Here is a 14,879-nt window from a genome sequence, read left to right as displayed (position 1 = left end):
GTGTGCCCTTTACCTCTGCTTGCCTTGCTTGCTTGCAAACAATAAAAACCTTACTGAACAAATGAAAGTGAACTTTGAAACCAGCAAAACATTTCAGGCACCTTGCCACAAAGATATTCTCCAAGCAACTGCAGGCCATTTGTTGTCATGCACATAGCTTTATATTTCTTGCCACGTACTGGATCTGCGGTTAAGTGAGTCCAGCATAGAATTACAGCCTTGATGCTATGATGTGAAAAATCACTAACAAATCTAGATTGAAGGATGAGGACAAACTGGTCAATATTCAGTTTGATGATGCATAAACTCCTGTCTTATCTCTATTTATTACTCATTTTTCCTGGATTAACTTGAAAGGCTCTACTAACAAAAACAGCCATCCTTTGCTATAATCCTTCCTGCAATTTGCCTAGTAATGTGCAAGGAATTTTACATGGATATACCGTTAAAGATGCACAACAGCCCCATTATCACCATTTTGCAAGTGAGGAAACAGACCCAGGATGCAGGATGAGTGGGATTCAAGTCTAAGTCCAACGTCACAGCCCCTTCCCAGAAAGCGTATCATGCTCCACAAATAACATGGGAAAATGAGCATCCTATAGATACCCCTAGGATATACCATCCCTAGGCAAGTCATGTTATCGACAGAGGAAAATGTAATTAAATAGTGAGGGCACCTAAAGAATCATGAGTCTCAGCATGCTCTGGGATGATGATGACCGCTACCACACTAAGACAAGGAAAAAGACAGAATCTAAATCCAAAGACTCAAACTTCTACCCCAGAGATCCAGAAATCAATTCTGTCTTTTAAGTTGGAAGTTAACTGTCTTCAAACTCAAAAGAAATTCAATTAAGTCATTAAAAATCTGCTGTTTTCTAAGAATTTCCTTCAGAATTGGTAGCAGTTTAAAAAACATCGGAGAGCTAAAAAACAGGGGAAAAGAGGAGGGGTGCAATGCATGAAAAGGCAATTCATTGAAGAATTTGTCTGAAGAGCCATTAAACATATGCAGGGAACTTCAATTTCACAGGAAGGAAGGAAGGAAGGAAGGAAGGAATGCAAGTTTGGGCACCTGGGTGGCTCAGTCAGTTCAGCATCAGACTCTTCATTTCAGCTCAGGTCATGCTCTCAGGGTCATGAGATCAAGCCCCAGGTAGGTCCATGCTGAGCATGGGGACTGCTTAAGATCCTCTCTCTCCCCCTCTCCCTCTCCCTCTGACCCCACCCCCACCCGACTTGTGTGCACACGCGCACTCTCCCATTCTCTCAAGAAAAGCAAATGTAGGGGCACCTGGGTGGCTCAGTGGGTTAAAGCCTCTGCTTTCAGCTCTAGTTGTGATCCCAAGACGCTGGGATGGAGCCCTGCATCGGGCTCTCTGCTCAGCAGGGAGCCTGCTTCCCTTCCTCTCTCTGCCTGCCTCTCTGCCTACTTGTGATCTCTGTCTGTCAAATAAATAAATAAAATCTTTAAAAAAAAAAAAAAAAGCAAATGTAAATTCAAACCTCTATATACTACTTTTCATCTCTCTACACTTCATGGACAGCAACTTAACAGTAACACTTATCTGCCCCCAGTAATTACCTAAATGAACTAAGATATATGTACACATTTCATTACTTCCAGCAATTTTTTTTAAGGGGATGCTACTAATGCCGGATGTTTCCGACATTGGTTCAAGAATAAAAACCACACTGCTTGTGGGAACTTGGATATAAAACTGCACATTTGTATATTCATAGGAAAAGGTGTGGCAGGACAAATAAAACTATTAACAATGGCTATGGATGGGGAGAGGGAATGACAATTTTCTACTCTGTATAATGTTTATTCTGCACTGAATTTTTTTTAGAAAGAAGCTGATTACTTAAGGTTTTTTGTGTTTTTTTAAGGTGCTTAAGTACATTATTAAGAATTATGTTTAGGGGTTGCCTGGGTGGCTCAGTGGGTTAAAGCCTCTGCCTTCGGCTCAGGTCATGATCCCAGGGTCCTGGGATCGAGCCCCGAGTCGGGCTCTCTGCTCAGTGGCAAGCCTGCCTCCCCTCTCTCACTCTGCCTGCCTCTCTGCCGACTTGTGATCTCTCTCTGTCAAATAAATAAATAAAATCTTAAAAAAAAAAAAAAAAAGAATTACATTTGGGACCGAAAATTTCTTAGTAAAATACCTAACTTGACAGCCACCCTCACTGGGAGCCACATTTTCGTTTGCCCAGCTCACAATCCAAGTTTCAATCCTCTGCTTTAGACAGAAAGTTGGACCTGTGTTCCTTTAGTCCTAGATTAAAATTTCACTTTGACACAATGGTAAAACTAGGCTATGACTCATCTTCCTCTGCAGAACAATGAAAGTTCTAGTTCGGTGGGAAAAAACTACTTGAGATGCCAGTTCACTGAACTATTCAAATCAAGGGCAAAATATTGGGGCAGGATCAAGCAAGTCACTGCACCCAGATACTATCAGCATTCCTCCCAGTCCTTGCTCCTACCAGCCTCTTCAATGGCCCTCCAACCAAATCTGGAATTGGCAAATGTTAGAATAGGAAGCACCTGGTGCCCTCAAAATAAGGGTCAAAGAACCCAACTGTAACATGAAACGGATCCAGCACCCATGTCATGAGCGTACCTTTCAAGTAATGCCAAGGAAAAATACAACAAAAATGATGGCAGGGTGCACAGCGTCAGCTTAAACATATTTTAAGCACCATAATGAACATCATCTTTGTTTTCCTATGCCTAGACTCTAGGCATCACGCAAAGTTCACCATCAACTGACTAGATTTTTATAATTTTTACAGAACTTATTCTTTTTATTTACCTTGAATGTTCATACAGTTTGCAAGGTGCTTTAAAATGCCCCCTGGGGAATCTGAATCGTTTGGAGACCTAGCTCAGAGGTTCAGTAACTTACATGGTCAATTATAGGGGGAACTGAGACCCTGGTCCATACCTTGAATGGCTGTTCAATACCATATTAGTCATATATCTGAATTTCACCCCAAATTTTCTTGTTTCAAACAACTCACTCTGTCCACCCTTCTTTGTCCAGTTTAACAATTTTCCCTCTCCCCTCTGCAAATTATATTCCACCTGGTCTTACAAGCCAACAATGCATTTTCTCTATAAACATTAAGATCAGCTGAAAATTCATAAGCTCTGAGAAATTTTCCCAGACTAACTTCACTACACTCTGATGCAGTCAACCAGCAAGTCAGGAAGCCCTTAATATCTGGCATAGATAAACACACTCCTTCCTTTCGAATTAACCCTTACACACGTCCTTCCAGAGAACCTGGTAGTGTCCCCCCACCAGCCCCACCTCCACATTCACACATACAGACACCCCAGCCCCTCATGAAGTTCTTGTTCCAAAATTCTCAACCTGCCTTGCTTCATGAAGACACTGCCAACTGCCAGGCTTGTCTCTTGAGAGGGCTGTTTGTTGTGCCCCAAGGATAGCCGGTTCCCCTATGATCTCCTCCAGGAGCTTCTTCCCAGATGACAGCTGGTATTCAGAGGAGCCACAGTCTAATATAATACTCTCCTACATCAGCACCAACCGGAAACGAAGAGATCCAACCCTCTCCCAGCCTTCCTGTTACTCAGAGGAATTGATTCATTCATTCCCACAAAGAGATACTAAGCCTCTCCTGCATGCCAGGCACACAGTTAGGTGCTGGGTACAATGGTGACAAAGGTTCCTTCTTGCCCTCTTCCTGGAGCTTTCAGTCTCACAGGGAACAAGTAACATTCCCTTGTGCTTCTCCACCTTGAATCTACAGTAGAATCACTCAGGGTTTTTGAAGAGCTACAAAGTCAAGGCCTCAATCTGCTTAAATCAGAACCTCTGGCTGTGGGGCTTCAACACTGGTGATTCTAACGTGGAGCCAAGGCTGCGGATATTTTAACCAACTCATCTCAAAAGGAAACGGCTGACATAGAGTCCTGTCAGCCACCAAGCAAGCAGGAAGGATGGTAAGAAAAGCCGGGCCTCCCAGCAGTGGCTTCCTGAGCAGGGCAACTTCTAGACATAAATCATCTGTGCATTACTAGATGCCTGCCAGCCATAGAACAGCACCAAATAATTTTCTATGTCACATTTCAAGACTGTTTTTTAACTTTGGTCTCCCACAATTAGATTATTTTTAACATTTGATCATTTGTACACAGACATCAAGATTAAGAAAAGGAAAAGAATTATGTCACAAAAGCTTTGGGTTAATATTGTAAAATAAAAATATTCAATATCAAAGAAAGACAGATGATACATAAATGGATAGACAGGTATAGAAATTCAGATTTCAACTTATCCTGTTTTTCCCTGTTGTATCTCAGCAGATGGCTGGGAGGCAAATACACTAGGTTCCCCATTCCAGATCATACCATAGACCAAAGGATCAGCAATTTCAAAAATAACACTGAATAGCTAATTTTGAGCAAATATGTATCTAAAATTCCCTCTACTTTATACCTTGTTTTTATTATTCCCTTTAAATTCTGCAACATCTTTCGCATATCAACTCTTTATAGTCAAAAGTTTAACATAAAACACTTATGGTTTTATTCTTTCTACCTCACTTAAAGTTTGTAAATAAGAGTTCATCCAAAAAAAAAAAAAAAAAGATTCATCCCAAATTTTAATGTTATAAAAGCTGCTCTGAAAATCAGAAAAGGCCATGGGTTGCAATGAAATATATCATCCATTAAAAATGTATTTTTTGTATCTTTATTTCTAACAAGAACACTAAAGATCTACACAGCAGATACAAAAATATTCAGTTCACCAAAAACCAGTGAAAAGAGAGCCCAGGCCTTTGTGGAATTTGAAATCAAGTACACATGGGTTTGCTATTTTTTATTAAAAGAATATGCCTTGAAAATTTTTGTTTCTAATGGTTTCACTTTTCCTAAAGCAATTGGAATGGTCAGAGGGCAGGAGAGAATGCTAGCTAAATGGACCAGAATTCATATTGAATCTACAGTCTACTCAGTTTCAAATGTGCTTTACTATTTAAAGATTTGTTTGTATTTTTCTCCTGTTGTTTGATTTCACCACCATAGTGACTTGGAACCCTTCCTTTGCAGCAACACACAGACAAGCCGACTGTGGGGACTATTAATGCCAGAGGAAGAAGATTAAATCAGAGTCCAGATATATCTCGGAAAGGCAAAGGCCGTGATGCCACAGTCCTTTCCTATGCAAGGGGTTTTAATTCTGGTCCCTGAACAGTATTTTAATTTTCAGTTGAGAGCATATTATTCTTTAAGTAAGAGAGAAAAGTAACAGCAAAAGAAGTGAGTAATAGCCCGCTGATCTCCTCTTACACTTGGCCAAGAAACCAAACGGACTAAGAAAATAAGGACTGCTCCAACTCTTTAGTTTAAACATGCCTACCAGCACTGACCACCTCATTCCCACGGAGTTAGGAAGGAAACAACAAGAGGTAAAGAGTGATTCCAAAGGGAAGAAACACATATTGCAAAAATTCTAGCCAGCCTGTAAGTTTTCCCACAGTGACAACATTCAAGCATGAATGTGAGGTCAAACATACCCATCACTTGAGTTTTGTTCCTTTTTCTCAGAGAGATTATAAGACCGGTACGTGAATATATGCATTATACAAGATATGGACGTCTGACCCGATCAGGAAAGCTAGGTCACCCTAGAGGTGAACCCCAATGAGAAACGTCCATGACCACGTCCAGCATGAAGTTTTGCATCTCTGTTTCTCCTGGACAGCACAGTACTAAAACAAAAACCCCGTCACTTACAGTCCCCTCTCAAAGTACAAATGTCCTCTTCACCCTTCGATCAGCTCTATACCACATATTTTTAAAGGGAAAATATCTTTTTAGCCGGTACAATAAAACAGGCAGGTACAGCAGGGATGAGCTCTGTCACCACCCAACAGCACAGAGGAAAGTTTACACAGTAAATAGGCAAACTACGTAATAACCAACTTTGAAAATACAGGGAGGTAAACTGATGCACATTTGTCACAGAGGATTTATAGACCCCTGAGTGCTTCTTCTAAAGAAGCCAGTAACTGGCAAACAATCACATTCGAAGACAAGGATGAAGCAGACCAGTCTAGACAGATGTGGAGTCAGGAACCGCAAACTGGTCTGTTCCCCTCACCAGGCAGGCCCTGCCTTCCCGGCTCTGCTACTTAACAAATCCCGCTGTTCAGTAAGAGACTAGGAGATCCCTGTCTTTGCTCTCGTCCCCTTTTCTAAACCTCCCAGGCTGGGAATCATGCAGGCTGACAGACTTACCTAGTAACTGCTTGCAGGCCTGGAGAGCTCCTGGCCCCGGAAAGTCAAGTCTGCACTTTTTCCAACGAAACGGGGAGGCTGCTGGGCCACTCATCACCTGCAAGGGCTTGAGTGACGAGGGAAAAAAGATGCAGGGGAAGTGGACAACAAAAGCAGCCTGCGAACTGCACACTGGGATGTCCTGTTTTGGGGTGGCTTTTATTTTTCCCATGAGAGGATCTGACTAAACTGAACCCAGCTTCTTCTGCACACCAGACAGGAAGTTACACTCAGCAGTCAGTGAAAACTCCTTAGGTCGTTTTATTACTGTTGTTGTTGTTGTCTTGTGTGGTTTTTTTTTTTTTTCTTTTTAATTGTCACAACTCAGGGCCTTTGAATGTTTCTAATCTACTACAAGGAGATTATAACTTTGCTTCCTGTTTTGACAGTGTTGGCTGGTAAGGGACACCTCCACCCACCTCCCTACCTACTGTGTATATATAAATAGAGGCATTTGCCCTGGGTGCCCAATGGGGCTGAAGAGTTTGGTTACATATTAACTATACTTCAAAGAATAAATTGGACTTGTTATTTTCCTTTAATATGCATATATACCTTGGAGAAATGAAATTCAAAAGCATTTCTGCTTAATCCCTTACACACTACTATTGTGGGGGAAAAAATAAGCTTCACTACACAGAGTTATAAAATAAGAAGTAAAACTTTTGACTCATATTTTCCAGTCTATGTGATTCTGTGTATGTGCTGGGTTCTCTTGCTCTGCACAGGTTATCCACACACAACAAGTGAGAAAAATCATGACCCATAGTGCCTCGCCCTCTTCTTTCTCTATTCTTTCTCTCCCTCCTGCTTTGAAATAGAAACTTTTCACTTATAAGCAAAGATTTTCCTATTCCATGGAATATGTACCTTTGCCTGGATACACAGGGGCTTAAGGTAAAAGCCATCTCTGTCCCCACTACTGGCTGAGGTATGATCAAGAGAACTTGCCAGGACTTGCCCCACTCTCCTCCTCCTTATCTCTGTGTTTCCTAGATTAGAAGCTGTAGGACTCCGGCAAAATACTTTCTAATACAATCTCCGAATCTGTAAAATGGGAGTAGCGGCCCCACCTGTTTCCTCCGATTGTTGTGAGGAGAAAGCCACCAAAGGCACAGTGCCATAGACTATGCCACATGGTCAAAGCCCAGTTCTTTTCTCTTTTTTTTTTTTTTTTAACACAGATTTTATTTATTTGAGAGAGAGAGAGAGAGTGCACAGGGGATGGGGGTCAGAGGGAGAAGCAAGTTCCACACAGAGCAGGGAGCCCGACGCAGGGCTCGATGCCAGGACTCTGGGATCATGACCTGAGCCAAAGGAAGACGCTTAACCGACTGAGCCACCCAAGTGCCAATTCTTTTTGGCAAGAGCTTTATTGACATATAATTCACACAGTATGCAATTAACCCATTTAAAGGACCGAATTCCAGGATTATTACTATATTCACAGAGTTATATGCATCCATCACCACAATGCATTTCAGGACACTTTCATCACCCCAAAAAGCAGTCTCTCTCTGTTTTCTCCCCCACTGGCCAGCCCTAGACAACCATGAAAATCTACTTTTAGGTCACTATAGGCTTTCCTTCCCTGAACATTTCATATAAATAAATTCATAGCATATGCGGACTTTTGTGACAGGCTTCTTCGATTTAGTATGTTTTCAAAGTTCATCCACGTTATAGCATGTTATCAGTACATCACGTCTCTTGATGGTTGGATGATATTCCATTGTATAAATACCCCACACTTTATTTATTCATTCATTAGATGATGGACATTTGGGTTGTATTTAACCTTTGGCTAATACGAATAATGTTGCTATGAGCATTCACAAACACGTTTTTATGTTGATGTGTTTTCAATTCTCTATATGACTGCTAGGTCATATAGTAACTCTGTGGTTAACATTTTGGAAGAACCAGCAGAGGTTCTGTTGGTTTGGAAAACCACAGTTTTCCAAAGTGGCTGTACCACCCTACATTCCCACCAGCTGTGTATGAAGGTTCCAGGTCACCCACGTAGTCATCAACACTTATTATTATCTGCCTTTTTAATTACAGCCATCCTAGCCAGTATGAACGGATATCTCACTGTGGTTTGATATGCATTTCCCTGATTGTTACCAAAGCGTAATTTTATCAGTGGTCCAAAAACATCTCCATTCTTGTAGGCAGGACTCAAAACTCAAAATACAGAACCACCAGTAAAGCATGGGGACCACTTAAAATGGATACTGGCTACAGTGCCAAAACGAGACCTTACAGTGTCTGGCTTGAATGGTGGCTATTTTCCAACCGGTATGAAAAAGTGTCAACATTTTTAACTGGCACAGCTGTACGGGTTCATACCAGCTAAATAAATGCTGCCCTTTGAATCCTATCTCCAGTAAGAAGCTGCTAGAGCAGCTGGCCCTTCTTTCTCTACCAAAGGGCTGCTCGAGAAAACGTTTAAGATGAAATTCTCAATGTAAATATGATATTTCAATCATTGGCAAATCATTCCTTTCCTTTTGTCTTCCCATCTGTGTCTTCCTCTTAAGTACAAATAGGTTCAGGGGTGTCTGGGTGGTTCAGTCAGTTAAGTGTCCTACTCTTGGTTTTGGCCCCAGGTCACAGGATGGAGCCCCATGTGGGGCTCCTTGATCAGCAGGGAGTCTGCTGGAGAGTTTCTCTCTCCCTCTTCCTCTGCCCCTCCCACCCCCAGCTCACACACACACACACTCTCTCTCTAAAATACAATAAGCAAAACCTAAAAAATAATAATAATAATAAGCAAACAGAATCAACTAAAGCAGCCTCTGAACAGCCCTCACTATGTATAAGAAGAAATTCTAGACCAGGTATGGCTCACAACTGAGAATCTCACAAATTTTGAAGGTAACCAAGAGGAAGAGGTCAGGATCTAGATACTAGCAATATTTTCCCCTTACCTCTTAAAAATGGGATTTTGGTCAGAAAGATATATGCACCCCTAAGCTTATCACAGTATTATTTAAAATAGCCAAATATGGAAGCAATCTAAGGGTCCCTCGATAAAGAAATGGATAAAGAAGCTGTGGCATATATAGATATATCATATCTATACTACTCAGTCCTAAGAAAGAATGAGATCTTGCCATCCACAACCACACAGAGGGACCTGGAAGGTATTATGCTGAGTGAAATACATCAGACAGAGACAGATAAATTCCGTATGATTTCATTTATACCTGGAGCTAAGAAACCAAACAAACAAATAGAAACAGACTCATAAATACAGAGAACAAACCTGTGATTGCCAGAGGGGAGCAGGTGGGTGGTAGGAAAAATAGGCCAAGGGGATTAAGAAGTACAAACTTTCAGTTATAAAATCAATAAGTCTCAGAAATGAAAAGTATAGGATAGGGAATACAGTCAATAACAGTGTCATAACTTTGTATGATGACTGATGGTAACTATACTTACCAAGAGCAAGCATGGTGTAACATACACAATTATCTAATCGCACTATGTTGTAGACCTGAAAGTAACAGTGTGTATCATCCATACTTCAAGTAAAAAGGAAATGTGATATGGGGAGGACAGTGATTATTCCAATTCAAAGGAATTATCAGATCTAATTCAAAAAATTATCTAATTTTAAATTCAAAAACTCTAATTCAAAGAGGTTATCGGGGTTTTTTCTAAAGCAAAGAGATTATCTAATCTCATTCAGAGGAATTACAGTTTTTTTCAGACTTCATGTTCCATTTGAACAAATTCATGTACAATGATGTTAATTATCTCTTTCCTAAAACAACCTATTTTAGGATTTTCATTCTCTTGATCCCTAAAAAAAGAAAAATGAACAAAATAAAACCCATATATAATATGACAAAGAAAATACAAAAATGCCATAAGCTTTAAAAAATAACTTTTTTCTTTATTTTCCAATGTAAGACCTCAAGCCTTACAACATGTATTAATAACATGATTCATCCCTCTCCTAAGAAATTTTCCATGTCCCAAGGCAGCTCTATGTAATCCATTGTTTTAGTTAGTTCTTGGCCTACAGCTAACTATGAAACTAGCCGCTGAACTTTCCTATGTCAAATAGAACTTTCCATTGTGGGAAATATCTAAAACATTCATATTATGCTAAGTGGAAATGTCATCACAGCTCGGGAGCAAATATGGCCTGTGTCAACTAGTACAACTTCTAAAGTAGGTTCCATGCAAGAAAAGCAAACCATTGATCAAACACAAGCACAAAGCCTCTATCAGAGTTGCTATAAAAACTTGATGGTGAAGAAAATCAGAAACAACGATCAGCTTATCAAAGGCATCTGAAAGTTCTTCTAAAAAGATCTAACGGGGGGCACTTTTTTAAATTGTTTTGTAATATGAGAACCCACTCTATCCACAGACCCTTTCTGCTAGATTACACGTTGACCTCATTTCTAGTTCTTAGGAAATCAATAGACCATTTATGTTGCAAGTATCTGTTGAGGGTATGCACTTTCTTATTCAATCTAGTGTTGACAGCAATAATCAAATTTGGTACATATCACTAGCTCCATTATAGTTCAACAGCAACTGGCTGCCAGCCTAGGTCTACTGTCTCATCGAAAAGGAAAGAAAGGATTGGACTGGAGAGAGAATCACAGAACGAATCAGCTGGAATTCCAGGAGGTGGTATAGAAGCAAGACAGCCACTGGGAGACTAAGCTCTCTCTATGGGGGAGGCACACGCCCAGCAGCTTCCACAAGGTGAGGCACTGGTGAGCTGATCTTGCTGTGGAAGGCACGCATTTTCTTCAACCCTTCTGTTATCTATAAACCATCTTGGCTTTGAACATCTCATTGTAACGGTCAGTCCTAACTAATGAACCTACATCCAACCCTGCAAAGCAGCAGACAAAATCTAGCAACAAACACACCATCCAAAACCAGGGAGGCCAAGTACAAGTGAACACTGACATTAGAGCACTTCCTGAGAACTCTCTAGACACTACTGGCTTCGATGAGTAATTCTTCCACGTGCACTTGGGCTAGAATCAAACATTTTTCTCAGATCACAAAATGCTAAATTAATCTTCTTATGATAAAAAAAACAAGGTCAGCTTTAAAAATAATTTTTAGAGAGGGGGTACCTGGGTGGCTCAGTGTTGGTTAAGCCTCTGCCTTCGGCTCAGGTCATGATCTCAGGGTCCTGGGATTGAGTCCCACATCAGGCTCTCTGTTTTGCAGGCAGCCTGCTTCCTCCTCTCTCTCTGCCTGCCTCTCAGCCTACTTGTGATCTCTTTCTGTCAAATAAATAAATAAAATCTTTAAAAAAAAAAATTAGAGAGGGAGAAGATCTGACTTTGAAATTTTACTGGACTTGCTATTACAGACGTCGAATCTCCAAGAAAACCATGCTCCAACTAATAGATATTCTCCACATAAAAGCAGCAGGGATGATGACGTCATGTCCTGGTATGACGAGCAACTGTTTTTCTCTATTGTAGAACCTGAAACAATTTCAGATTTACCAAAAAAGGTGTAAAAATAGTACCAAGAGTTCTCATATTCCCCTCACCTAGCCTCCCCAGACATTACCATATTACATAACCAGAGGATGACTGTCAAACCAGACAATTAGCCCTTATGCAACACTACGAACTACCCCATAGGTCATGTCCAAATTTCTCCACTGTCCTCTTTTCCTAGGGATTCGTGATTCAGTCCAAGATCCTGCACACAAGCATTTCAAACATCTAGGCTGTGTCCTTTTCAATAAATCATGCAGCATTTCATGAGCATTTCTGATCTCTCCAAGAGAGATCATATCTTCTCAAGCTAATGAGGAGGTATCATCGTTAACCACGGAGTCTTCCCAGCTGGGAATGTTCTTTTCTTCCACAAGTCTCTTCATATTTACTCTTGTCAGTCTTATCAACCTTACCGCGTAAACTTAAGGTCAAACAGAGCTTCACAACCCCTTTCCAAAACCCTTAAACCAGTTGTTTCACTGAACTAGAACTTTTCCCACTTGAGCCAAGTTAATTACAAGAGGGAATAGGTTACGTTAAAACAAAACAAAACAGCAAGATTCAGAGCAATTTCCCCCTAAGCAAACGTATTAATAGTTCTGCAAGAAATATGTGTGTGTCATGAATCACCGGTGAGATAAGGAGAGCTTTTTTTAAAAGCACCCTAGCAATTCAAGTCAGATTTCACCAACAAATGAATTTAGGTCAAGCTCGAGTTTACTGTTAAATGAAGTACAAAGAAAGTATCTTTTGGTGTTCAGAGTTCTTTTAAACTACTCTCACTGCACATGAGGGATGGTGGAACTGCCTATGAAATCCGTGACCTTTTTCATCTCCCGCCTACCTCAACCACATCCTCTTTCACTCCATCTCCCAACAAAGCCACCTGCAGTGTCCCTTCTGCCTCCAGGCTCTCCCCACGCCAATCCCCCTTTCCAGATTCCCCAGAGTGATCTTTCTAAAATATCTACAACTCCCAATGACTCATAATCCTTAAACATTTCCCATGCCAAAAAGGGGGAGGGGTGGTTATTTCATCATCTTCATGAAGTTTACACAGGTCTCCACCATCTGAACTAACTCCCCTATTTGTCCATACCATCTACACAGCATTACAGAAACGGTATAGTCTCTGCCCCTCAAGATTCTCACAGTCGAATTCAATCCCTTTCATATTTTCATCAGAGTAATTATTGTTTAGAATACAACTTCTCTAATAAAAAAAATGAGTGTAACAGGATATTTTAACTCATTTCTTTTTTCTAGCTAGGAAATTCTACCTTGTTTCTTTTTTTTTCTTTTTTTCTTTTTTTTTTTTAGATTTTATTTATTTATTTGACAGACAGAGATCACATATAGGCAGAGAGGGGCGGGGAGCAGGATCCCTGCTGAGCAGAGAGCCCAATGCGGGGTCTATCCCAGGACCCTGAGATCATGACCTGAGCCAAAGGCAGAGGTTAACCCACTGAGCCACCCAGGTGCCCCTCTACCTTATTTCTTGCTCACATTAAAGATTAACAAAATCCCACGTGCTGACATGACAAGGATTTTTCACTTGACTTTAATAACATATCTAAAAATACTCACAACGCTACTGCTGGTACAGTTAAAACAATTACAAAGAGGAAAAGCCAGGAAAACTTTTCTAAAAACAAGCAAAACCAAAAAAGTAACATCAAGGATGGTATTTCATGGGCTGAGTGATTTCTCATGAGACTGTTTTTCCAAAGCACAAAGATATAAATAAAATCTGAAATCATGCCTTTGTTTCCATATTAGTATATTAATGGAATGGAATGCCATTATAATCAACAAAATTACATTAGAGAGAATTAAGCCAAAATGCCCACCACTGAAGAGCTTAGACTTTATCCCCAATCACGCAGAGGCTGACCTCAGATGCAAACTTAAAGAACAGGCCAGTGAAGAAGGAAAGATATCCTATTTTTTAAAGTATTCTTAGTTTTACTTCCTAGCATGCAAACAGTCAAAAATACCTACTTAGAATGATGAATTAAGAGAAAAATTCCTAGAAGTTGTATTTGAGGATTAAATTATAAACGTTCTTACAGTTATCTCAGGAAAACTGTACAGAAGTAGTGGGATTCAGAGGTAAGGAAGGAGTACCACCAAATCCCTTAACGAGATGGGTAGAGAGAGGTGGTAGGTGCACATGTCCACTCCTTCCACCCAGACAGATGAGAAGAGGTCTGAGTAGGAAACTGGGGTTCCCTCCCAGGGCAGACCTCCTGCGTGTGTGTGTGTATGTGTGCACACACGTGTAGCAGGGTTTCTCAACAGTTATGCTACTTCCAAACAGAAATGGCCACGGCCAGGAATCAACAGAGGTGAGGCCCAGGAGCTGAGAGCCATCTGTGTTAGAAGAGGCTGACACTATATGGCTGCTGAGAGATGCCAAGGCTTTGTAGCAGCCAGGATCCAGTCTGCCAGGCCAGCAGAAGGAGCAGGACTGGCTGCTGAAGGCAGAGGTCCCTGGGATGGCCACTCCAGAAGCAAGCATCCCACTCCAGCAGAAGAAAGTAAGGTCATTGCCAGGGTTCTGCAAGGAGCAGGAACAGTTATTTAAGTAGACATCAAAAGAGATGAATAAAACAACACAAACATTTTAAAAAGAAAGTGGAATTTTTAAACATTATTTTAAAAGGAAGAAAATGGAAGTGATTTTTCTGAGTGTTTTGCATGTTCTATTTTTATAAATCGGGTGAAAAAGAAATGCTGCCATCCATTAGCACAGTGACTGGCACATTGCAAGGACTTAATAAAGGAACACTTCCTGAAAGAAGAGAAAGGAGCTGATGTGGAAGACACCATCAGAGCAGAAGTTAACAGCAGAACAGGACAGCAAGAGGAGCCCAGGCCGGCTCTCACATCCAAACAGCACAGCATGTGTGATGGGCCCACCTGATAGAGAAGGGAGATGGCACAGTCTACGCGGGGGGCAAAATGAAAACTTGCAGCACTGGGGCAGACCCCAAAACTGCAGAAAGGGGCTCCACAGGGGAGAAGAGAGCTGTGGCCAGACAAGGACACTTCCAGAAATACAAAGG

General features: G+C 41.0%; 1 protein-coding gene across 2 annotated transcripts in view; it reads right to left on the bottom strand.

Annotated features, from left to right (window-relative positions):
- Positions 1 to 14,879, bottom strand: part of LOC111147605 (utrophin) — a 552,279-nt gene that overhangs the window by 485,345 nt on the left and 52,055 nt on the right. Inside the window, exon 1 of one of the 2 annotated variants that reach the window (XM_022503757.1) lies at positions 6,278 to 6,371. The exons of the other annotated variant lie outside the window; for it this stretch is intronic. Within the exon in view, the coding sequence (XP_022359465.1) occupies positions 6,278 to 6,371 (94 nt within the window). Of the gene's footprint in view, positions 1 to 6,277; positions 6,372 to 14,879 lie in introns of those variants that run through there. 2 annotated transcript variants of the gene reach the window in all.

Source organism: Enhydra lutris, unplaced genomic scaffold (genome assembly GCF_002288905.1).
Source record: "Enhydra lutris kenyoni isolate GAN:26980312 unplaced genomic scaffold, ASM228890v2 scaffoldscaffold17, whole genome shotgun sequence".
Classification (NCBI taxonomy): domain Eukaryota; kingdom Metazoa; phylum Chordata; class Mammalia; order Carnivora; family Mustelidae; genus Enhydra; species Enhydra lutris.
This window is presented reverse-complemented; position numbering and strand designations above follow the sequence as displayed.